At 41.8% G+C, this 25840-nt stretch overlaps 1 protein-coding gene across 2 annotated transcripts in view; it reads right to left on the reverse strand.

Moving 5' to 3' along the window:
• The window catches only part of rictora (RPTOR independent companion of MTOR, complex 2 a), a 239055-nt gene that overhangs the window by 32833 nt on the left and 180382 nt on the right, over positions 1-25840 (reverse strand). For both annotated transcript variants that reach the window (XM_043703095.2, XM_043703086.2), the window contains 7 exons: positions 24310-24388; positions 22755-22864; positions 20733-20820; positions 20291-20383; positions 14833-14939; positions 11156-11385; positions 8928-9972 (listed from right to left, as the gene is read on the reverse strand). In XM_043703095.2, coding sequence (XP_043559030.1) covers positions 8928-9972; positions 11156-11385; positions 14833-14939; positions 20291-20383; positions 20733-20820; positions 22755-22864; positions 24310-24388 — 1752 coding nt within the window. The remainder of the gene's footprint in view (positions 1-8927; positions 9973-11155; positions 11386-14832; positions 14940-20290; positions 20384-20732; positions 20821-22754; positions 22865-24309; positions 24389-25840) is intronic.

Genomic DNA, 25840 nt, shown 5'->3' on the forward strand with positions numbered 1-25840 from the left:
CATTCCTGACCCATGTTTCTGTAATTGCTATGATATAGCCTCATCTTCCGCCTCGGAACACTTCAACCCCAGGGCATCAATACGGACTTCACCAGTTTCCTCATTTCCCCTTCCCCCACCTCACCCCAGTTCCAAACTTCCAGCTCAGCACTGTCCCCATGACTTGTCCTACCTGCCTATCTTCTTTTCCACCTATCCACTCCACCCTCCTCTCTGACCTATCACCTTCATCCCCTCCCCCACTCACCTGTTGTACTCTATGCTACTTTCTCCCCACCCCCACCCTCCTCTCATTTATCTCTCCATCCTTCATGCACTCTGCCTATATTCCTGATGAAGAGCTTTTGTCTGAAACGTCGATTTTACTGAACTGCTGTGCTTTTCCAGCACCACTCTAATCTAGACTCTGGTTTCCAGCATCTGCAGTCATTGTTTTTACCTAATTGCTATGATATCCCAGTCCCATGTTCCCAACCATGCCCTGAGTTCATCTGCCTTCCCTATTAGGCCTCTTGCATTGCAATAAATGCAGTTTAATTTATCAGTCCTACCTCGTTCTCTGCTTTGTCCTTGCCTGCCCTGACTGTTTGACTCGCCTGTGTCCTCAACTGTACCAGTCTCAGATTGAAATCTTTCCTCACTATCTCCCTGGGTCCCACGCCCTTACCTTACTAGCCTAAATCCTCCCAAGCAGCTCTAGCAAATCTCCTTGCCTGTACGTTCGGCCCTTTCCAACTTAGGTGCAATCAGTCCTTCTTGAACAGGTCACTTCTACCCAAAAACAGCTTCCACCCTTAAACCTTTGGCAGTCCCAGTCTATGTTTGGAAAGTTAAAATCTTTGGATTTTTGAATTTTGAACTAGTGTTTCTGTGTGTCTAAGTATTTCTGTATTCAAGTATTTCTGTAACCATAGTGATTCGTTTTAAAACACACTGAGGAGTTAACAAGCCAGCAAAGAAGTGCATTTGGTTTTCAGCTAGAAAATTCTTTTTTTTTTCCTGGGCTTAGGGGTTCACTCACAGCTTAGAAAAAAAAGCTTTTAAGGTTCGGTTTGGGGTAGTATTGCAGAGGTCTTGGCTGAAGCTAATGAAGCTGAGAAATAGAGATATTTTAGGACAGTTAACAAAGAGGCTATTTCAGTGAAAGAAGTTTAGTTTAAAAGTTGCAGATCATAAGTGTTTGGGTAAACCCCGGAGGGGTTATTTGATAGAGAAAATTGAGGCTCCAGAAAGTCTGATTCTTATGATAGTGCACTGAAGCTACAGTTCAACAAAACCTTATATATGTGAATTAGAAGGGAATTGTCTCGATTTGTGTAAAGGACTGTTGTTGGGATCAATAGAATGGTATTTTACTGTGTTTCAAAACTTTTAACCTTGCGTTATACGTAAATAGCACCATTTATTTTATTTCATCTTAATTTCTTTTGGAAATGTCAGAGGTTGTGGTGCAAATTAGCACTAATAACAGGCAGAAAAAGTGACAAGGCCATGCAAGGAGAGTTCAGGGAGCTAGGCCTGGAGCAAGGTGGAAAGCAGGACCTCCAGGGTTGTAATCTCGCAATTACTCTTCATGCTGCCTGGTAGTGTAGCATGGAATAGGAAGATAGTACAGCTTCATTTATGGCTAAAAAGCTGGCACAGCTCAGTGTCCAGAGATCAAGAAGGATGGAGTGTGGGGAAAGCATAGTGCACAAGAAAATGTTAAAAGAGAAAGGCAAAAAGTGGAATTTATTTAAAACTCTTATACCTAAATGCACTCAGTATTGGGAATAAAGTTGATGAGCTAATGGCACATATTGAGACGAACAGGTACCACCTGGTAGGAGTCAGTGAAACATGGTTACAGCAAGATCAAGAATGGGAGTTAAATATCCAAGGGTACTCAATATTCCAAATGCACAGATGAGGAGCAGCAGGGGGTGGAATTGCTTTACTGGTTAAAGATGACATCAAGACTATATTATGTAATGGTATTGATTCTAGGGACCAAAATGTAAATCAGTCTGGGTGGAAAGAGTAATTTACAGGCCCCGAACTCCGATGTACAGCACACTTACAAAGCTGGGCATAGTATAAACCAGAAATAATGAAGGCTTATGAGAAGGACACAATGGTAATTATGGATGATTTGAGCATTCAAGTTGATTGGATTAATCAGCTTAATAACAGTAACCTTGAGAAAAGATTCAGAGAACAACATGTCACAGAGCCAGTGAACTGGTTAGTTCAGATATTAGTAGAAAGTGAAGACAGCAGATGCTGGAGATCAGAGTAGAGAGTGGGGAGCTGGAAAAGCACAGCACGTCAGGCAGCATCCGAGCAGCAGGAGAATCAATGGTTTGGCCATAAACCTTCATCAGGAATCATTCCTGATGAGGGGCTTATGCTCAAAACGTTGATTCTCCTGCTCCTCGGATGCTGCCTGACCTGCTGTGCTTTTCCAGCACCACACTCTCGACTTAGTTCGGATTTTATTATATAATGAGGAAGGATTGATAAATGGTCTTGTGGTTAATGATCCTCTTGAAAAGAGTGACCATAACCATGCTAAAGTTTCAAATTTAGATTGGAAGAGTGAGACAGAGTTGCACACGAGGATTTGCCTAATCCTAAAGTACAGGCTTGAGGAAGGAGTTGGCCCAAGTGGTCTGGGTAAAAACATTAAAGGGCAAGACACTTGAAGAACAGTGGCAAATACTTTGAGAAATAATTAAGGTATATTCCTGAGATAAAGTTAAAAATCACACAACTCCAGGTTATATAGTCCAATAGGTTTATTTGGAAGCACTAGCTTTCAGAACGCTGCTCCTTCGTCAGGTAGCTAGTGGGGCAGGATCATAGGACACAGAATTTATAGTAAAACATCGTAGTGTCATCCAACTGATGCGATGTATTGAACAAACCTAGATTGCTGCTAAGATTTTAATCACTTAGAATGTGACTATGGTTGCAGGTTTCCATTCATTAATATGTATAGCCCAGAACTTCTTTCAAATCACATTGCTGAGATAATAAAACCATAAGTTTAAAAAAAAAGCATCTTCTCAGCTCAGACAATGCATTAAAGGTGGGAGGTTAGAGTCTGTCTGTATTCCAGCCTTCAGTTAGACTAGAACTATTTCCAAAGTAGGAACTGATAAAAAGTCACATGGACTAACTGTGTACAGATGTGCGCTTTTTGAACAAATGCAAATTCACCCCACAGACTTATGTGCATGTGTGTGAGAGAGGGAGAGAGAGAGTTGGGGGATAGAGGGAGAGTGTGCACGCGTGTGCTTGATTGAGTTTGCGTGAGAGTGTGACGGAGTATATGCCTGTGGGAAGCTGCATGTGAGAGTGGGGGGGGGAAGCAGGGTGCGGTGTGTATCTGAGAGAGCATGTGTGCGAGAGAAAGCGAGAGAGCAAGAAACTTGTAGTGTGACATGAATCTAAAATCCCGGTTGAGGCCATCCTCACGGGAACTAAACTTGGCTATCAGTTTCTGCTCGGCAATTTTGCATTGTTGCGTATCCGTAAGTCCGTTTTGGAGGACCGTCACCTGAAGAGCCAAGGCCAAATGTCCTTGACTGCTGAAGTGTTCCCCGACTTGGAGAGAACATCCCTGTCTGAACATTATTGCACGGTGTCCATTCTTCCATTGTCATAGCGTCTGCTTGGTCTCGCCAATATACCATGCCTCAGGGTATCCTTGCCTGCATGTATGAGATAGACAACATTGACCCAAGTCACAAGAGTACCCCACGCATGTGGTTGGTGATGTCCCCACATGTAATGGTAGTATCCATGTCGACACTCTGACAAGTTTGCAGTGGTTGCCATGACAGGATTGTATGGTGTTGTGGTCGATGTTAATCTAAAGGCCGGGCAGTTTGCTGCAGACAATGGTCTGTCATGGCAACATTGCAATGTTGTCATTGCAAACACTGGAAGGTGTATCAAGAGTGTCAACATTGATACTACCATTACAGTTGGGGACATTACCAACCATGCGTGTGGCAGATACTCCTGTGTCTCAGCCATCGTTGTCTATCTCATACGCTGCAGGCAAGGATGCCCCGACGCATGGTACATTGGTGAGACCAAGCAGGCGCTATGACAACGGATGAACGGACAACAATCGTCAGACAGGGATGTTCCCTCCAAGTCAGGGAACACTTCAACAGTCAAGGACATTCAGCCTCGAATCTTCGGGTGACCGTCCTCCAAGGTGGACTTCGGTATACACAACAACACAGAGATGCCGAGCAGAGGCTGATAGCCAAGTTCTGTATGCATGAAGATGGCCTCAACCAAAATCTTGGGTTCACGTTACACTACAGGTGACTACTACACTATACACTCGCACACAAATACACACACACACACACACACACACAAAACTTCTCTCATACACATGCTCTTTCTCAGGCACACAAACACACACGAGCACACCTCCAACAGGCATATACTCCATCACACAACCGCACAATCAAGCGCGCGCACACACCCGTCTATGGGGTGAAGCTGCATTTGCAGACACATTCTATTTTGTTCAAAAAGCGCACAATCTGTATGCAATCAGTCCATGGGATATTTTGTCAATTCCTACTTTGGAAACAGAACCAGTCTGACTTAAGATTGGTATACAGACTCACTCTAACCTCCCACCTTTAATGCATTGCCTGAGCTGATATGTCACTTTTTCTTAAAACTTAAGGTTTTATTATCTCAGCAATGTGACTTGCAACCTGCAACCAGAAACCTGCAACCATAATCACGTTCTAAGTGATTAAAGACTTAATAGCAATCTAGGTTTGTTCAATACATTGCATCAGTTGGATGACACTTAGACTTTTACTATAAATTCTGTCCTATGATCCTGCCCCACTAGCTACCTGAAGAAGCAGTGCTCCGAAAGCTAGAGCTTCCAAATAAACCTGTTGGACTATAACCGATGAGTCTTTATTTTGTTCACCCCAGAATAACACCGACACCTCTACATCATATATTCCTGAGGGGAAGAGAAATTGTAAAAAAACCGAAAAATCATCCATGGCTTAACAAGAGAGTAAAGGATAACAAAGGCAAAAACGAGGGTGTGTTAGAATGTAAACGTCAGTGGCACTCTGGGGGACTGGGAGAACTTCAAACGTCAGCAAAGGGTTACTAAAAATGAAATTGAAAGAGCGAAGGTAAACTCCGAAAGGAAACGAGGAGAAAACATATGCACAGATACCAAAAGCTTCTCTTAGTATATAGAAAGGAAGAGAATATGAAAGTAAATGTCAGCCCTTTAAAGAATGAAAATGGCGGGGTAATGATGGGAAACGTAGAAATGGCTAAGGCACCAAACCAATATTTTGTCTCTGTTTTGGCAGTGAAAGATAATGATCTCTTCCCAAAAAGTACAGTTACTACAGATGAACGTGAAGTTATTAGAACTAAGGATAAGGTATTAAGTAAACTGATGGGATTAAAGGCTGATAAGTCCCCAGGACCTGATGGTCTGCAGCGGAGTGTATTACAAAAGGAGACAGCAGAGACAGTGGATGAATTAGTTCTGAATTTTTCAAAATTCCCTAGATTCTCAAAGTGCCACTGGATTGGAAACGCTAACGCTAACCCTTATTTAAAAAAACCCCAAAAAGTGGGAAACTATAAATCTGTTAGTGTGACCTCTATAGTGGGGGGATGTTGCTGGAGGCAATTGTAAAGGAAGAGATAACAAAGCTCAATTCACCAGTGTCCACATGGTTTCACGAAGGGTAAATTGTGCTTAATAAACTTGGAGTTCTTTCAGGTTGTAACCAGGAAGATAAATAATGGGGATCTGGTGGATATGGTATATCTAGATTTCCAGAAGGCACCTGACCATGTGCCGCATGAAAGACTATCCTGGAAGGTTAGGGGTTAGAGGATTGGCAGTTTGATAAAAAAGCAGAGTTAAATGGTTCTTTCTCTGGATGGCAAATTGTAACTAGTGGGATGCGCAGGATTTAGTTCTCAGACCTTAACTACTTATAATCTATATAAATGCTCTGCAAGCAGGGACAGAATGTAACATAGCAAAATTCACGTATAATATTAAAATAGGGAGGAAAGCAGGCAGTGAAGAGGAGATAAAGAGTTCACAGATGAACATTGCTCTGCTGCCTCACAGCACCAGGAACCTGGGTTCAATTCCACCTTCAGCTGACTGTCTGTATGGAGTTCACACATTCTCCCTGTGTCTGCGTGGGTGTCCTCCTAGAGAGGTGGATTGCCCATATAGTGTCTAGGGATGTGTACATTAGGTGGATTAGCCATGAGAAATGCAAGGTCACAATGATGGGGTGGGTCTGGGTGGAATGTTCTTCAAACGGTCAGTGTGGACTTGGTGAGCCTGCTTCCACACTGTAAGGAATCTATGATATTGATAGGCCAAAGAAATGGGCCGGAATCTGGCAGATGGAGTTTAATAGGGATAAATTCAAGGTTGTTCATTTTGGCCAGAAAAATAAAAGGGCAAATTATTATTTAAATGGGAAGCACATTCAAAATGCATCAATGCAGAGGGATTTAGATCTCCTTATGCATGAATCGTAGAAAGTGGGTACGCGGTGCAGCTAATAATAAAGCAAATAGAATCCAGGCATTTATTGCAAGATGACTGGATTATAAATAAGTTTTGTTCACAATTATATGAGACCACATCAGGATAACGTGTCCAATTTTGATCTCCATATTGGAGTAAGTTAAAAATCACACAACACCAGGTTAAAGTCCAACATGTTTATTTGGAAGAACAAGCTTTTAGAGTGCTCTTCCTTGGTCAGGTAGCTAGCTTCATCAGGTCCAAATAAACCTGTCCATCCCAGTCTGACACGGACACCTCCATGTTCTTTGAGGAAGGATATATTAGCACTGGAGGTAGTTCACAAGGTTAATTCCAGGGATGAAAGCACAAAGAGCTGTTGAATAGCTTGGGTTTGTACTCATTCGATTTCAGACGAATGAGGGGACATCTGATTGAGGTATATGAAATGCTAAAAAGGATTGATAAGGTGGAAGTGGGACAGTTTCAAACAGAGGGAATAGACAGAGTGAGAGGAGATAGTTTCTCCTCATCTCAGTTTTGATCCTACTTCTCTCAAAGGGTTGTAAATCTGTGGAACTCTCTGCCAGATACAGTGGAGGCATAATCAATCAATCAACAGATTCAAGAGAGTTTTTGATGAAAAGCGAGATAAAGGGCTATGGGGAGCAGGCAGGAGAGTGGAGTTGAGACCAGGATAAGATCAGCCATGATCATGTTCAATGGTGGAGCGGTCTCGAAAGGCTGAAATGCCTATTACCACTCCAAATTCCTATGGAAACTTCAGTTTCATTGTTAAAGCTGAACCTGCAGCACCTGAAAGAACCACACTATTTAAACCAAAACAAAACTGATCTATCAACACATATTTTAGCCTGAGATCTTACTTGTCCAGTACGTCAGCCAGGATCATAACATGAACCAATGACTCCCTATGTGATTTGGTATCATACGTTTTGCTTTAAGATTCCTAGGAAGTGAAGTTTTAATTATATTAAAGGTACTATACAAGTTGCTGCAGTCACAACATAGAAAATAGGAACACAAAGAGGCCATTCGGGCTTGAAGCTGCTCTGTCATTCATCACGACCATGGCTGATCATCCAACTCCCCATAAACTCTGACCCCATTCGCCCCAAGTGCTATATCTAGCTGCCTCTTGAATATGTTCAATGTTTTGGCATCAAATACTTCCTGTGGTAATAAATTTCACAGGCTCACCACTCTTTGGGTGAAGAAACATCTTATCTCCTTCCTAAGTGGCCTACCCAGAATCCTCAGACTGTGACCCCTGGTTCAGGACACACCCACCATTGGGAACATCCTCCTTGCATCTACCCTGTCTAGTCCTGTTAGAATTTTATAAGTCTCTGAGACTCCCCCCTCATTTGTCTGAACCCCAGCGAAAACAATCCTAACCTAGTCAATCTCTCCTCTTACATCAGTCCCGCCATCCCTGGAATCAGCTTGGGAAACCTTCGCTGCAGTCCCTCGAGAGCAAGAGCATCCTTCCTCAGGAAAGGAGACCAGAACTGCACACAATATTCTAAGTGTGGCCTCACCAAGGCCCTGTATAACAGCAACAACACATCCCTGCTCCTGTACTCGAAACCTCTCGCAATCAAGGCCAACATTTCATTTGCCTTCTTTACCGCCTGCTGCACCTTTAGCGACTGGTACACAAGGACACCCAGGTCCCACTGCACACTGCCCTCTCCCAATTTACAGCCATTCGGGTAGTAGTCTGCTTTGTTTTTGCTTCCAAAGTGAATAACCTCACATTTATCCAAACTATACTGCATCTGTCATTGATGTGCCCACTCACCCAGCCTGTCCAGATCATCTGAAGGATCTCTGCATCCTCGTCACAGTTCACCCTCCCACCCAACTTGGTATCTTGCAAACTTTGAGATGTTACATTTTGCTCCTTCATCCAAATCATTAATCCATATAGTGAATAGCTGGGGTTCCAGCACGGATCCCTGTGGTACCCCACTAGTTATCAGTTGAAAAAGACCCATTAATTCCGACACTTTATTCCCTCTCTGCCAACCAGTTTTCCATCCATCTCAATACACTACCACCAAACCTAAGCATTTTAATCTTGCACAATACTCTCTGATGTGAAACTTGGTCAAACGCTTTCAGAAAAAGTCCAAAGATACCTTATTGACTGGCTTCCCCTTGTCAACTCTATTAATTACATCTTCACAGAATTCCAACAGATTTTCCAACCTTTTCAGATATCCCAGAATTGTCAATTAGGGCTAGGCGTGTCATTGAAAGATAATGTTCTTGTGCACTGCTTAGAGATCCTCCTTTCTGAACATATGGTATTATTCAATATATAACAAAAGGATAGTTTATTTACCTTCTTGGTGTCAACCGTGAATCCAGGCTGCCAGTCTTCATGGTAATTGTGTCTGTAAACAGCACATCTTTTGCTGGAGATGCCAGGGCTTCAGAGTGTGACAGTGATGAATGCATCCTCTGCTGCTGTAGTCTTTTCAGTGTGGCATACCCAAATGCATCACGTGGGCTTGTATAACTAAAGTTGTAGTCGGTCAGGCTTTTTATGGTAGTAACTGAAGGTGCTTTCAGTGATTGCGCCCTTCGGGGGAGCGTGTGAGATGACCCCAGAGGGACCAGTGACACAGAGTTGGACTTGGACAGAGGTAGGTGATTTGACTGGGGAGTAAGGGAGACATTGGTCTTCACTGTCCGTGCACTGACGATTGTATTCAGGCTGCCACAGTCTGTGTCAGCATTGGCAGGGTCCAGACGGACTGTTTCACCAGATGGACTTGAACTGACAGAACTCATAGAGCTAATGCCACTCGTCGTTGTATCAGTGTTAAAGCTCTGGCTGCGGCTTTTGAACTGTGTGCCAGTCGTGCTGTCACCCATAGACCGATCCTTTATGATCTGTTCCTGGTGATTATCTCCCAACATAGTTTTTGGGCGCTTTAGTTCAGACTCTGAGATGCTCTGTGAGCTTCCTCTGTTGCCATGATCCCTACTCCCAACAAAGGAGGTCTCCAAACTCAATGTGTGGCTCTTGTGCAATCGGTTACCATTGAAGATGCTGGTAAACACCTCAGTGTGCAAATACTCAGTGCTGTTGGCTGGTTCAGTGACAGCACGAATGCGTCGCTGAACCTGCTTCGCATCTGCTGCTGCCTTGCTGGACTTGGAATCGCTGCCACTGCGCAGTTTCTTGCTAGGTAGTGAAGTCAGATTATTGAAGAAGCGCCGAGTAACAAATCTAGAAGAGCTGAGGATGCTCAAGGGGCTTCGTTCCTTCTCTTTAGCTGATTTGGGCTTTTCCAAAGACTGATCACCCTCCTCTGTGATATCTAGGAAAAAAGTGCTGGTTGTGCTGCTGCCATAGCGATCATCTTCCATAATAAACATGCCTGTAACACAAAGAAGCCCACAGCACATCCATTAACATATACATGCGATGTAAGAAGTTCTATGGAATCTTGCCCAATTGAGATTATTAAAGCTGAAACAGGACAAATTGCAACTGATTGTTGCAGCCACCTCAAGACAGAGCATTTAACATTTCGGAACTTGGCTTCAATCTACCTCTGGACAGGCAAAATCGACTACCCAATTGAACTTGAGCCTAAAAATCTACAGAGTAACTCACATTATAAAATAGAGACATCACTTGGCAATTTCATACTAATCATCAGAAATAGAGCTGGCTCCTGTAGCCAAAGAGATCAGAAGATGCTAAGGGGAAGCAGCATTTTTTAATCTTCCGTGGGATGTGGCTGTGCTGGCATTTGTTGTCGTCCTGAAATGGCCCTTGAACTGAATGGTTTGCTCAATCATTTCAGAGAAAACAGTGAAGAGCGGGCCACTTCGCTAAGAGTCGCATGTAGGTCAGAGAGATGAGGGTACCACATTTTCTTCCTTACTGGACATTAGTGGACTGGATGGGTTTTTACAAATATTCACAATAGTTTCATGGTCACTATCACCGAGGCTAGACCTCATAACCTACCAACTCAATGCCATTGCAAATGGTAGAGAGGGGCAGTGCTTTCTGCAGTAAGTTCTGACAGAGGTAGATTGAAGAGGTAAAAACAATGACTGCAGATGCTGGAAACCAGATTCTGGATCAGTGGTGCTGGAAGAGCACAGCAATTCAGGCAGCATCCGAGGACAGGCAAAATCGACGTTTCGGGCAAAAGCCCTTCATCAGGAATAAAGGCAGAGAGACTGAAGCGTGGAGAGATAAGCTAGAGGAGGGTGGGGGTGGGGATAGAGTAGCATAGAGTATAGCGGGTTTGTTTCAGGACATGGTTGAAGAGCTTCAGGGCTGAGGAAATGACCTGGGAGTTGCAGTGGGAGAGAGACTCCCTGAGATTCTTGTAGAGAGAGGAGGAAAACTTCTTCAAGGCAGGCATCCTTGCAAGAGGATTCGCAGTAGGGTTAAAATCAACGAGGTAAAAACAATGACTGCAGATGCTGGAAACCAGATTCTGGATCAGTGGTGTATTAGATGGATGGAAATCCATGCTGGAGGTAAGATAACTTCATTATGCTGAGAGCAGTCAGGCAAGTCCCACTTCATATGATACTCACTCTGAGGCACTGACTCACTCTCGCTGTTATGCCTGGAACTGGTAGATTCAGAATTGAGGCTCAGCGTACTAGGGACTGAGGACAGCTCATTGTACAGCTGCTCCATGTCATCAGGAGCCACAGGCCAGGGCTGCAAGCGGCTGTGCCTGACTGAATCCCAACCATGGTTTTTCAGGATATCACACCCCTGCTTTGTTTTTGCCAAGAGACCCAGTACGTACAGACACGTCCTGTGGGAACAGAAAAAGGAACACAGATCAGTGGAAATAAAAGGCACCCTTAAATCCATTTTTGAAGGCACAAATGCAGAGGCTATATGGCCATTTTATTCGGATTTTTACTGGAGAATAAGATTCAGAATGATTATCAGACCTGTCGGTGGAGAAAATAATTCAGAGGCACATTCACTTCTATCCATTACTTCACCGATTGTGGAAGTATGTTTCTAGGATAATTACCAATGATGTGGAGGTGCCGGGGTTGGACTGGGGTGGACAAAGTTAAAAATCACACATCAGGTTAAAGTCCAAAAAGTGTCTCACTCTCATGCACGCAGACACACATACAAGTCTATGGGGTGAATCTGCATTTGTAGATACGTTCTATCTGGTTCAAAAAATGCACAATCTGTAGGCAGTCAGTCTATGTGACATTTTATAAATTCCTACTTTGGAAATAGAATCGGTCTGACTTAAGGTTGGGATACAGATAGTCTGTAATCCCACATCTTAAATGCATTGTTTGAACTGAGATGTTACTTTTTTAAAACCTCAAGTTAGCTCAGAAATGTGACTAGAAAGTAGTTCTGGGATTTACATATTAATGATGCAAAACCTGCAACCTGTTCTAAGTGATTAAAGACTTAATAGCTATCAAGATTTGTTCAATACATTGCATCAGCTGTATGACACTTTGATATTTCAGTATAAGTTCTGTGCCCTATGATCCTGCCCCACTAGCCACCTGACAAAGGAGTAGTGCTCAAACTTCCAAAAAAAAACTACTTCCAAATAAACCTGTTGGACTCTAAGCTGATGTTGAGATTTTTAACATAACTAGTAATGACATAATTTTCACAAAACCATGCTGACCTCAGCTTACATTTTTCAAACACTTATATTTACTGCAGTACTTATACCAACAACACAAGCTCACTGCCTCTTCCGTGCATCTCTTTTCCGGTGCAGTTATGTAGTGCCCAATGGTTGGGATCAGTATAAACATGTTGCACATTGCTATACGGTAACTGTAACAGCAGCACCATTAACAAATATCAAGTATCAAAGCCTTAAAACACAACGCAGAACTGACAAACGCAGCAGCTTTTCTAACTGAAACATCAGTTACTATGTATGGTGCTAGTGCCAAGATATCGTGGTGAAAATGCTTGTTACTTTTGGTGTAGGCATACCTGCAGCGCTGTTAGGTAGGGCGTTCCAGGAGACTGAACTAGTTACAGTGAAAGAACAGTGAGATGGAGTGGGACTTAGATAAACTTGTAGGTGGTGCTCCATGCCTTGATGTTGCAGGTTTGGAAGGTGTTACGAAAAAAGCCTTGGTGAGTAACTCAGGTAATCTTGTAGATGCGATACATTGCTGATGCTGGTGATAGAGTAAATGTTGAAAGTAGTGGAGGGGATGCCAACCAAAAACAGGCTGCTTTATTCTGATGGTATCAAACTAAAGTGTTGTTGGAGCTGCACCCATCTAGGAAAACGGGAGTATTCATCGCAGTCCTGACTTGTGCCTTGTCAATGATGAACAGGCTCTAAGGTGTCAGGAGGTGAATTACTAGCAAGCATTCCTAGCTTCTGACCTGCTGCTGTAACCAAAATGTTTAAACAGTCCTGGAACTTGTGTGGTGCAAATGTGCCACTATCAGTCCAAACGTGAATGTTATCCAGGTCTTACTTATGTGTGCGCAAACAAAAGAGGGATCCTGGTACCTGGAAGTGAGCTGAAAAACTGTAAGCCCTTTGAAGTATTCAGATACTTTATTAAGACAACAAATACTTGGGACTCATCATCAGGGAAAGTTATTTACCTTAAACATTAGCAAAATATCAGAAAGCAATAAGTACAGTCTATATATTCAACGAATACAGCAAACTTCAATAATCTGCAATGAATTCAGATGAGGGAAAGTTGTTACTGAGGCATTCAGGCACTGAGAGAGACTACCTCACTATCATGCTCATTTAGATCCACATAAGAGTGAGGAGCAAGAGTAGGCCATCTAGGCCTTCATGCTTGCTCTGCCATTTAATAAGATCATGGCTGACCTTTTCATGGCCTCAGCTCCACCTCTCACCACAACCCCTAATTCCTTTACTGTTCAAAAAATTATTTATCTTAGCTTGGAAAACATCTACTGAGGATGCCTCAACCACTTCACTAAGTGGGGTATTCCATAGATTCACAACCCACTAGGTGAAGAAGTTCCTTCTCAATTCAGTCCTAAATCTGCTCCCCCTAATTTTGAGGCTATGCCCTCTTGTCCTAGTTTCACTCGCCAGTGAAAACATCCTCTCTACCTCTATCTTACCTATTCCCTTCATAATTTATATACTTTGTTAAGATTCCTCCTCCTTCATTCTTCTAAATTCCAATGAATATAATCCCAGTTTACTCAGTCTCAACTCTGAAATCAACCTAGTGAACCTCCTCTGCACCCCCTCTAGTGCCAGTACATTGTTTCAAGTAAGGAGACCAAAACTGCAAGTAGTACTCCAGGTGTGGCCTCACCAGCACAGCTGCAACATAACCCCTCTGCCTTTAAACTCAATCCCTTTTACAATGAAGGACAAAATTCCATTTGCCTTCTTAATTATTCGTTGCACCTGTGTCCAACCTTCTGTGACTCATGCACAAGACCCAGAGTCCCTCTACACAGCAGCGTGCTGCAATTTCTTACCATTCAAGTAATAGCCCTTTTTACTGTTATTCCTACCAAAACGGACACTTCGCATTTATTAACATTGTATTTTATGTGCCAAATCTTTACCCACTTACTTAACTATTTATGTCCCTTTGCAAATTTTCACAGTCCTCTGCACACTTTGCTCTGCCACTTATCTAAATGTTGTCCACAAACTTCTACACACTACATGTCACCACCCCCAGTTCCAAATCATCTCTGTAAATTGCGAATAATTGCAGTACCAACACTGATCCCTGAGGCAGAAAGTGAGGGCTGCAGATGCTGGAGATCAGAGCTGAAAATGTGTTGCTGGAAAAGCGCAACAGGTCAGGCAGCATCCAAGGAACAGGAGAATCCTGTTCCTTGGATGCTGCCTGACCTGCTGCGCTTTTCCAGCAACACATTTTCAGCCCTGATCCAAGGCACACCACTAGTCACTGATATTCAAACAGAGCAGCACTCACTTATCCTCACTCTTTGTTGCTAGTTGGTTAACCACCCTCTACATATGCTAATACATTGCCTGTAACACCATGCATGTTTATTTTGTGCAGCAGCCTTTTGTGCAGCACCTTGTTGAATGCCTTTTGGAAATCTAAATACACCACATCTACTGGGTCCCCGTTGTCCACCATATTCGTAATGTCTTCATAGAATCCCAAACAATTAATTAAGCACGACCGGCCTTTCACAAACCCATGTTGCATCTGCCCAATGGGACAAATGGTTGGCACATTCCATGATATTTACTACTTACCCTCTAACAGAGAGAATTTCACAAGTGTGGGCCAGGGCTATAACATCTGGGATGACGTTCTCCTCCTGAAGCAAATTCAATCCCCAATTTGACGAGCCAATGTTACCCTGAAATGCACATCACATTCAGGTTAGAAGCCTCTTACTAACCAATTTCTTGCATCACTTATGCAGAAAGAAAACAAAAAGCAAGAATCAGAAAGGGAACATGGCAATTGTAAGCACCGGTAAACAGATGGGTTTGGAGCAGGTTTTGAAGATAACGGTAGTGTAGGGCTGTATGTTACACTTCCCTGCTGCTGTTTGACAGCCAGGTCAGGGAATGCTATTGCAGCTTTTTTTGCTTGATCCCAGCTGGTCCCATTCTAAAAAAGATTCTTGGGATGTTACGGTCATTGCCAGGGTCACAATTTTTTGCGCAGCAGTATGTGAAGAGTTAACCATGTTGCTGTGGGTCTGGATTCACATGTAGGTCAGTTCAGATTGAGGTGGCAGACTGCTCTCCCTAAAGGACATCAATGAATCAAATTAATATTTACAACAACTGGCAGTGATTACATGGTTGCGAGGGAGATGGCTTTTTATTTCAGACTTATAATGAATTTGAATTCCCCATCTGCAACAGTGTCACAAGAGCAGAGAACCCATGCCCCTAGAGTATTAGTGTGGTGTTCTGGATTACTAGTTCAGTGACATTAGCACTATGCCACCAACTTGCTGCTATTTCTTCCATGATGGGGGCATTCCAGACAAACTAAGCTGCATGGCAGTTTTTACAAGTTGGGTTTGAGCCTGGTAGGCTCCAAACTTTCTTTGGCAATCACTGCGCCAATCAGAGCCAAGATCTTCCCTCAGGGTCAGAACACTTCCCCTGGCTCTTAAACCCATTCCTCACTCCCTTCACTGGGCTCTGGCACCAATACACCAGACGTATCTTCAGTCTGGCCTCAGTTATCTTTTCACCATGGAAGACTGGCTGCAGCCCTGGTAGCAGACACACAGGTCATTGCTGGAACCACAGATGGGCTGAGAGTTCTTTAAGGTGTCCCATCCTGAGACAATTAGTACCCTACCAAGTGTAAAATGGCTGTGATGCAACTGGGTTTTCCGTACCTGAATTCCAAACGGATGAGTGTGGAAAATGCAGTGCATCAAAAAGTGTATAGAGATATGGTTTCACAGAACTGAGCTGGAATGAATATTAGATTGACAAGAAATTAAGATTTATGAAATAGGAATAGCCACTGGCTTTGCTCTGCCCTTCAATAAACATAATGCTAATCTAATTGTTGTCTCAATTCCAATTGTGTGCTTCCCATTGTTATAACTCTCAACTCCATTACTGACGAAAAATCTGGCTAACTCAGCCTTGAATAAATAGATTCAAATGAGGCAGACTTCACTGCTTTGTGGGCTAGAAAATTCCAAAGATTTATGTCATTTACGTCCAATGATTTCCTCTTCTCATACTGCAGAAAGAATGAGGGTTGATGAAAATCAGGAATTAGAGCAACAGTGTGCGCAGGGGCCGGAATTTACAGTTAAATGTCATCATCATGGCAACATGCAGCAAAACGTATTTGCAGAGCAAAGATCTCATTGTCAACATAGTGGATAGGGTGTTGGAGGGACATAGAAGCACGAGTAGGCCATTCAACACTTTGAGCCAAAACTGCCATTCAGTATGACCACAGCTGATTATCCAACTCCATACTGTATTCCTGTTATCTCCCTATATTCTTTTCACGTGGCAGAGAATTCCAGTCTCAATAATCTCTGTATGGAGAAATTTCTCCTCATCTCTGCCCAAAAAGGCCTACTCCTTTTACCCTTAGACTGCGACCCCTGGTTCTGGACACTTTGCTCATCAGGAACATCCTTCTTGCATCTACCCTGTCTAATTCTGTTAGAACTATATAGGTTTCTATGAGATCCCCTCTCATTGTTATAAACTCCAGTGACTATAGTCCCAAACAATCCAGTCTCTCCCTATTTGTCAGTCCCACCATCCCAGGAATTAGTCATAGTTGGGTTTCAAGCAGTCATTGCTTGCCACTTAGAAACAGACAGTTTATTCCTACTTTTGGTTTCCTATCAGTCAGTTCTCAATCCGTTTAGCATAGAAACTTTCAAATCCGTGTACTTTAATTTTACATGCTAATCTCTTAAGTGGGACATGGTCAAAAGCCTTCTGAAAGTCCAAGAAAACCATATCTACTTTATCCACTGTGCTCATTATATCTGCTAGAATGTTTTGAGGATGTATCAAGCACAATATGCCCTTCATAAATCCATGCTGATTCTGATCTTGTCACTCTCTTCCAAGTGTTCTGCTATTACATCTTTTATAGTGGACTACAGCATTTTTCCCACTACCAATATCAAGCTAACCAGTCTATAATTCACTGTTTTCTCCGACTCCCTTCTTAAATATTGGGGTTACGTCAGCTACCCTCCATAGAAAACTTTTCCAGAGTCTATAGAAGTTTCAAAAATGACCACCTGCTATCTAGGGCCACTAAGTATTCTGGCCACAGGGATTTATCTGCCTTTAATCCCTTTAGCTTCTCCAACACCTTTTCCCTATTAATTTCTTCCAATTTCTCCTTTCCATTAGGACCTCTGCTCCCTATATTTTGTCTTGCTTGTGAAGACGTAACTAATGTATGCATTGGATTAGCCTGCCATCCCTTGGTTGTCGATTATAAATTACCATATTTCTGACTATAGGGAACGTATATTCACCTTTACTAATCTTTTTCTCGTCATAGCTAGCTCAATAGGTCAAAAATTACACTTAAAATCTTGAAAAGGAAAGAATTTTTTTATTTTGGGAAACTGAGTAATGGAATTAACCTGCCAAGAAAATGAACAAGTCAATGATCTTGTGATTCAGTCGAGTGTGGAAATTTTGTATACAACAGATATAATAATTTTTCATTCTGCATTAGTTTGGCTTCTTGATGAGTGTTCCTAAAAACTTTTATAATGGATTGACCACGCTGCGGAGTGTTACCAAGTTATCTTCTATCCTGCTAGCTATTTTCCCCAAGAAAAGCTAATTGCATTTTTAAGTTTATTATTATTGTAACTGAAGAAAATATCTGGATTAAATAAAATTGTCCACACAGAAACTGTTGCTGTGCAGTGCATACTTTTTAGGTGAGAGGAGTAACATTTTAAAAGGGGCCTGAGGAACAATTTCTCCAGAGGGTGGGATGTGGAATGAACTGCCAGAGGAAGTGGTAGATGCAGGTAAAATTACCACATTTAAAAGACATTTGGATAGGAACTTGAATAGGAAAGATTTAGTGGGATATGAGGCAAGTGGCCAAATGCAGGCAAGTGGCAATAGTTTAGTTTGGGAAACTTGGTTGGCATGAACGAGTTGGACTGAATGGGCTGTTTCTGTGCTGTATGACTCTATATACCTGTAGAAGATTTTATTATCAGTTTGAATGCTTCTTGCAAACTTACTCTCATTCTATTTCCTCCCTCATAATCAGTTTCGTTTTCTCCATTTGCCAGATTATAAATTGTTCCCAATCCTCAGGGACGTCACCTTTTTTGGCCAATTTGTATGCCTCTTCCTTGAATTTGATACTATTTCCCTTGTTAGCTATGGTATGATCACATTTTATTTTTATGTCAGACTGGCATTTTGCAGTTCTTCTACCCACTCTTTAAATATTTGCCATCACCTATCAACTATCATCCCTTTCAAGAATAATCCCAATTTATCATAGGTAGCTCAGGCCTCAGACCATCACAATTTCCCTTACATCACTTCCCCCTCTGACTTCTCCCTCACCTTTATCCACATATTGCTTTCCCAGCTACCTTCCCCCAACCCCAACCCCCTCCCATTTATCTCTCAGCCCCGACCCACAAGCCTCATTCCTGATGAAGGGCTTATGCCCGAAACATCGAATCTCCTGCTCCTTGGATGCTGCCTGACCGGCCGAGCTTTTCCAGTACCACACTATTATGAATTCACGAGCATAGTCTCAGAGACAACTAGTCCCTCTCCATAACTAAGAATTCTATTCCATAGCAATCACACTTCCCTAAGAGCGCACGCACAAATAGATTGTCAATCATTCCTTTCTTGTTACATAATACAGAATCAAGGATGGCATTTTATCTATTTGTTTCCTCAATACATGATTCATAAAACTAGCATATAAATATTCCAATAATACCTCCTCTATGGTATTGCTACTGACTTGAATCACCCAATCTATATGTAGATTGAAGTTACCCATAATTACAACGGTACCTTTATAACTTGCATTTATAATTTCCTTTTTAGTGCCTTACCCAACATTACTACTACAGTTTGGTATATACACAATTGAAATTATTATTTTTTTGCCAGTGTTTCTAAGCTCAAACTCATACAGATTCTACTTTCTCAGAACTAATATCCTTCCTCACACACACATTAATTTCCTTTTTAAATCAGCCGTGCTACACCACCTCCTTTTCCTTTTTGGCTATCCTTCCTAAAAAGTGAAAGCCCCTGGATATCTGGTTCCCATTCCTGGCCATAGTGCAGCTATGTCTTCCTAATCCCTACGATATCACATCCATTCAAACCTAGTTGGGTGATTAATTCATTCATTTTATTGTGAATGCTAGAGGATTGATCAATATGGAGGTTTTGTATAAATCATAACCCTTTCATTTGCTGCAATAACCAATGATGCACTGCTTAATTTATTCTAACTCCCGCACATTTGCTAATTTTTACTTGGGTTAGGAGCAGTGCAGGAAATACATGGGAACACCACTATCTGCAATTTTCCCTCCAAGTCTTTCACCATCTTGATTTGGAAATATATCATCCTTCCTTGACTATTGCTCAATCCTTCCCTAATGGAATTGTAGGTGTACCTACACCAAAGCGGACTGCAGTGGTTCAAGGAGGCAGCTCACCACTATTTTCTAAAGGGCAATTAAAGGTGGCCAATAAATGCTGACCCAGCCAGCGTTGCTCACATCTGTGCTATCTACATTATGTCACCTCTTATCAAGTGCCCACTAAGATGAAGCCTTTAAAAGGCAAATAGGAGCAAGAGGAGGAATGTGTAGCTGATCTCAAAATACATGTTGCAATTCTCTCGTTACTCTACTTCAGGGGTTAAGTTATTTTTGTCAGCAATATTATATCCCAAGTTGGCTCAGAAGGTTTATTTAGAGAGCCACACAGACCAAAAAGGACCCAGGACTGAACCCATTCTGTCAAGTGTAAGCAGCGATTGCATGTGCGATAGAATTAACTCCAGTACTCAGGATAACCACTAGGCTGTGATGTGCAGTTTCATGTGAGGACACTCGCATATGATCTCTTGTGTGAAAGCATGTAGGGATATTAATGCATTTACTACAGCAGCTAGGAAAAGAAAACAGCTATAAACAAAGGCTAGAAATTGGAAAAGAAAAGAAAACAATTGTACCAAGGCCCAGAGTGCTGCTTTCAGCTGCTTTATGCCATCCCATTTATCCAGTACTGGTGAACGCACAGTGTAGCTCAGGTCTGGAACGATGCTCTGCAAATAAAAACCACCAACATTCTCAAGAGTCACTTCTTAGCCCATCAAACACTTCCAGCACAGAATTAGATACAAAATAAAGCTTCCTCTAAACTGTCCCCATTCTAGGGCAGGATTAGATGCAGAATGGAACTCTTCCCAAATCTCTATATCTGCCTTTGACACACAAACCCTGATTTCATCTGAAATTAGAAAAGAAAACACTGGTATCTCTACATAAAGGGAAAAAAACGTTTTTGTTTCAGACCTCTGCATCTGGTTTTCAAAACTGCAACCTTTAGTCATATAAGTATACTGCATCAGTACTAAATCATTCTGCACTATACACGCGCAATACCTTCCTCACCTGTGCTTCTAGCAAATGACAGCCAGTTTTATGATGAACTAACTGGCCATAAAGATGAATTGGCAAGTAAACATAGGGTCTTTGTAACCTAGAAACAAAAAACAAATAAAGTACATGAATAAAACCATAGCAGTCAAAACTAAATTCCCTTCAGTCAAAGTTAGATCTAGGACTGTCAAACATATTTCTAGATTTCTGTCTGGTTTTCAAAGACTGATAACAGAAGAACTTGTCTTTATATGGCTCTCTGTCAAATTTCAAGTTATTGCAGAACTCTTCACATACAACAAATTACTTCCAATGCTGTCACTGCACCACTTAGATGAACTTTTATGCACCACAATGAAATTAATAACCTGTTAAGGCTAATGTAGTAACTATATTCAGTCCCAATTATTTCTACCATAGCTGGTTGTCATTTAATAAGTTGATGACTAAAAATGTTGCTTACATGCAATGGCTGAAGATTGATTCTGCAATAATTACATTTCTTTAATCCTGTTGCAAGCTACCTGATCAGTTAAGTGCAAACATTTATTAGCCTAAATCTACATGCTGACACATATGCTACAAACATTAATTCTGGTCCAAATTTTCAATGTTTGAATTATTGAGTTCTGAAGAAGGGTCACTGAACCTGAAAAGTTAACTCTGTTTTCTCATCACAGATGCTGCCAGACTTGAAGTTTTCTAGCAATTTCTGTTTTTGATTTCCAGTATCTATAATTCTTTGTTTTTTGTTTCCAATATCTATGCTCTTCTGTTGTGAAACAGAGATGGAGTGCTAAGAAACATGTAGGCATTGCACAGATAAATTCTCTTCTTCACTAAATTGTTACTGACCAATTTCACACGATGACACAATTTCACAGGTGGAAACAGAACTCAACTGGATTTCACTGCAGATAATCCAAATACAGAGGAACCTTGCTTATCTGAACAAGATGGGTGGGCACGATTTTGTTCGGATAATTGATTATTCGGTTAATTGGATTTGTTATGGGGCTTGGAGTTTTCTGTGAAGTCTGCTCCCCATTCAGGAGACTAGTCCGCAGCACACTGCGCGCAGGCCCCCGCGGCCGCTCCACACCCGTCCACCTCCACACACACCCACCCCAACCAACACCGCCCCCATACCTCTTACCAAACACCCCCCCCCCCCCCCCAACAGTAAGACAGCCTTTGTGGGGTAAGTCTCCAAATAGTGCACGCACACACAAATGCACACAATCTTTTACTGCAACTTTTTGACAGGTTCCATCTCTGCCTCATACAGGACAATGTTGTACAGATTATCTGGGGAAGGGGGTTTAGGGTACACCCTGTGTAGAACTCCAGGGAAAGGGGAAAGTGCGGGGGGACGGGATGTCAGTCATTTGAAGATGGTGCCTGGACTGTATGGGACCGCTCTCAGCAGCATTTCAGTGAGCCAAGTTTGTTTTTAATCATTGTACCTGTAAACAAATTATGCGATCAGTGTCGAAACAGTTCTTTGACATAATGTTTCTATCGGGACCTAGAGATCTCCTTTGGATAATCCAATATTTGGATAATCAAGGCTCCTCTGTAGTCCCAATGTACTAGTAATAATCAAACTTTTACACTGTGAAATTTGACACTGGTGGGACTATCCATAGTTTGTTCAGTGGTGTGCAGGCCAATCTGGGATCATAATCCCCATGTTTGCAATAGATGTTTACATTTTTGTCCCACCATTAAACTGCAGAAACCTCCTCCTTTCCAAATCCTCTCTTCCTTCTACAAAATGTCTTAAATCCAAGCTGAACATTACTCAATCATGACTTCTTGATTTCTCTTCATAAAAACGGTGATGCCAGCAATTTGGACCCTGGTCCTCCAAATACCACTGTCATTTCAAAAAGCGCTACTTTTCAGCTATAAAATTAATGCAAGAAAGTTTCCAACCATTGACAAGGGATTCACACAAATCAACACTGTGACTAGGAATTTAAAAGAATCTTTTATTTATTAAATAGTTAATATCAGTTTTCCTAGTCTCACCTTTGGTTACTGCGTCGAACATAGTTTTCACCATCAGCTGGCTTGCGGTATGTAGTGAGTGCCTCGTTCAATTGTTCTTCAATTAGATCTACATATTTCAAGTTGTATTCCTAAAAGCAAATACAATGTTGGTGCATTGCTCTCTAAACTATTGATCCTCTAAATATTTAGACCTAAACACGCACTGGGAATTTTATAGAGCACTGCATTAAAACACAGTGGGACATATTATTAAATGTTAAAATTAATCCTATTTGCTCAGTTTTCAATTAGTTGTTCTGGACATTTGCAGTCAAACAAACTTGCCAACTAAGCTCAGGATTGTAAAAGCAGTGTCTTGTTGAAATTCAGAATTTTCATATAAACTTTATTAGCTGCTTGGATCCATGCATTACCCAGCTGATGAACAGCTTTTGTTGTAAGGAGATACAACGAATAGCTAACATTGTGGAGAATGTCAATTTCTTTGGAGTTTAATGCATCAGAATGATCACACTCAAATGTAAGGTTCCTAAAAGAGTTTGAGGACTATCTAGAATGGAGGATCATAGTCCTAGTATAAGAGGTGAGATATTTACGGCTGAGATGAGATTTATCTTCCTTATCCAAAGACGATGGACAGTCAGTAATTGAACAGAGACTTACTGGAGAGTAATTTAAACTCAAAATTTTAGGACAGTTTGCTGTTAAATTGGTGGCGGGTATGGCTTACCAAAGAAAAAAGGAAAAGGGCAAACCATATACAAAGGAGTCTGAATAAGGCAAACTGACGAAAGAAAAGAGATGAAAGAAATCTACAAGATCTTGAGTTGCATTGGCAGGCAAATTTAGTGCAGATTCCAGACGATGATATCACATTAACACAAGATCAGAAGACTCTTTTGCATGCTGCAACTGTCGGGTCCCAGGGGCAACTGACCCAGCAACCTGCGTACATGGGGTAGAATACCAGGTAGGCATCCACCTGAACAACCCACACGTTGCTCTTTTGCTTCCCTTATGGACCAACTATTATTAGCCAAGAATGACTTAGTCCAAAGTGAATCTTTGCAGAGAGAAATCCATTCCCGCTTTCTAACCCCACCCCAAATTCTAGGGGTGGGTGTTTTTTGGACTATTTAGAAGAATATTCATCTATATTTGTGTGTTAACTATTGCTGCACCTTTGTGGGATAGTTTTGCATGATTTGTAAAGTTGTTTTTTGAATTTTGACTGAAAGTGGGAGAAGATAATGCTTTTAAATCAAGAAAACAGTACAAGGAGATGCATGTTGTTTTAAAAACAAGTTACTGGAACAGGCAATGAGGGAGCATTCCAGACAGACTGGAACCGTTTGCATGTTCAGCACAGATTTGCCTTCAGACATTCATTTGTAGATGGTAAACACTGTTGACACTGTGTGCCAGTAGTGGAAAGGACGAACGGTGAAGGTGTTAAGTGTGTGCCAATCAAGCCGGTTGCTTTTGTCCTAGACAGTATTGAACTTCAAGTGCAGCAGTTTTATTAAAAAACTTCCAATTTAAATTTTGATCATTGTTTTAACATCACACTTACCTTTTGCCATTTCTCCAACTGTTTGGTAACATAACCTCTTTCATGCAGGTAATGGAACCCCTTTGGAATGGACAAAAAGCTGAAACGAACAATAGAATTTTCATCAGGAACCCAGTCAGCAACTTGGCAAAACACCAGGATTGGTACAGTAAGAGAATTAAAAGCTACGTCTACTTAGAAACACCACTGGGCCTTTGTTTTCATTCTAAATGTACAGCAATTTTCACACAAATCCGTGCAGACTCGTGCATGGTCAAAAACTGTTAACACCAATGCAATATTAACACTTGTATCATGTAGCTGCTTTGTCCTTTCATGTTAATGAATGTGAACTTCTTGAAGAGTCCTGTGCATGCAGTGATTTCATGAATGGAATGGAACAAAGCAGAAATTAGTACTCTGAAGAAATGCATTACGGAAATAAGGAGACATTTCTTCAGCCAGAGAGTAGTGGGCCTGTGGAATTCATTGCCACGGAGTGCAGTGGAGGTCGTGACATTAAATGTCTTTAAGATAGAGATTAATAAATTCTTGATCTCTCAAGGAATTAAGGGCTATGGGGAGAGTGTGGGTAAGTGAAGTTGAAATATCCATCAGCCATGATTAAATGGTACAGTGGACTCGATGGGCTGAATGGCCTTACTTCCACTATGTCTTATGATCTTAGGTTCTAGAACAAGAAAGCAATTTTAAAGCTGAGCTAGAATTGAGAAAGAACTGCATTTCCATGTTTTTGTGACCTTTAAAATTCTGTGATTACTCCAGCCTTGAGATTGAGAAGCGTGTTAGAAATAACACCCCACACAACTCAGTATCAAGAAGCTGAACAGACGCAGACTTTTCACCCTGGCGTGCTGGAGGCTGAGGGATGACCTTATAAAGGTTTTTATCCATGAAAGGCACAGATATGGTGAGTAGCCAAGGTCTTTTTCCCCAACAAGGTAGGGGAGTCCAAAACTAGAGGGCACAGGTTTATGGCGAGAAGGACATGATGTTAAAAGGACCCGTGGGGAAACTTTTTCCACACAGGTGGTGGTTTTTAATGTGGAGTGAATTGCCAGAGGAAGTGGTAGATGCGGATACAGTTACAATATTTAAAGGGCTTTTGGATAGGTACATGAATAGGAAAGGTTGAGGGGGTCATGGGCAAAACACATGCAAGTGGACTAGTTTAGTTTGGGAAACATGTTTGGTGTGGACGAGTTGGACCAAAGGATCTGCTATTGTGCTGTACGACTCTATAATGGATGTGTACCAGGTTACCATCATCATGAGTGGAACAGCATCCAGCATGCTTGGAGTTTCTGATGTTAGGCTAGAACCATTAGGCCACATGTGAGTCTTACATGAGGTATCACCACATCAAACTGACCAGGTAGATTTGGCCTCTGCTATTCCATTCACTGCTGGGACATTTCACAGCTTTTAATCCATGTTAAAACAAGGTCAAAGTCAAGGTTGGAACTTTGACCCTAGCTCCTTCTTGGTTTTTGTAATATTCCATTCTTCATTTCTCAATCTGTAAAACCAT

Source organism: Chiloscyllium plagiosum, unplaced genomic scaffold (genome assembly GCF_037043375.1).
Source record: "Chiloscyllium plagiosum isolate Xiang-an unplaced genomic scaffold, Cpla_swu_hap1 HiC_scaffold_2, whole genome shotgun sequence".
Lineage (NCBI taxonomy): Eukaryota > Metazoa > Chordata > Chondrichthyes > Orectolobiformes > Hemiscylliidae > Chiloscyllium > Chiloscyllium plagiosum.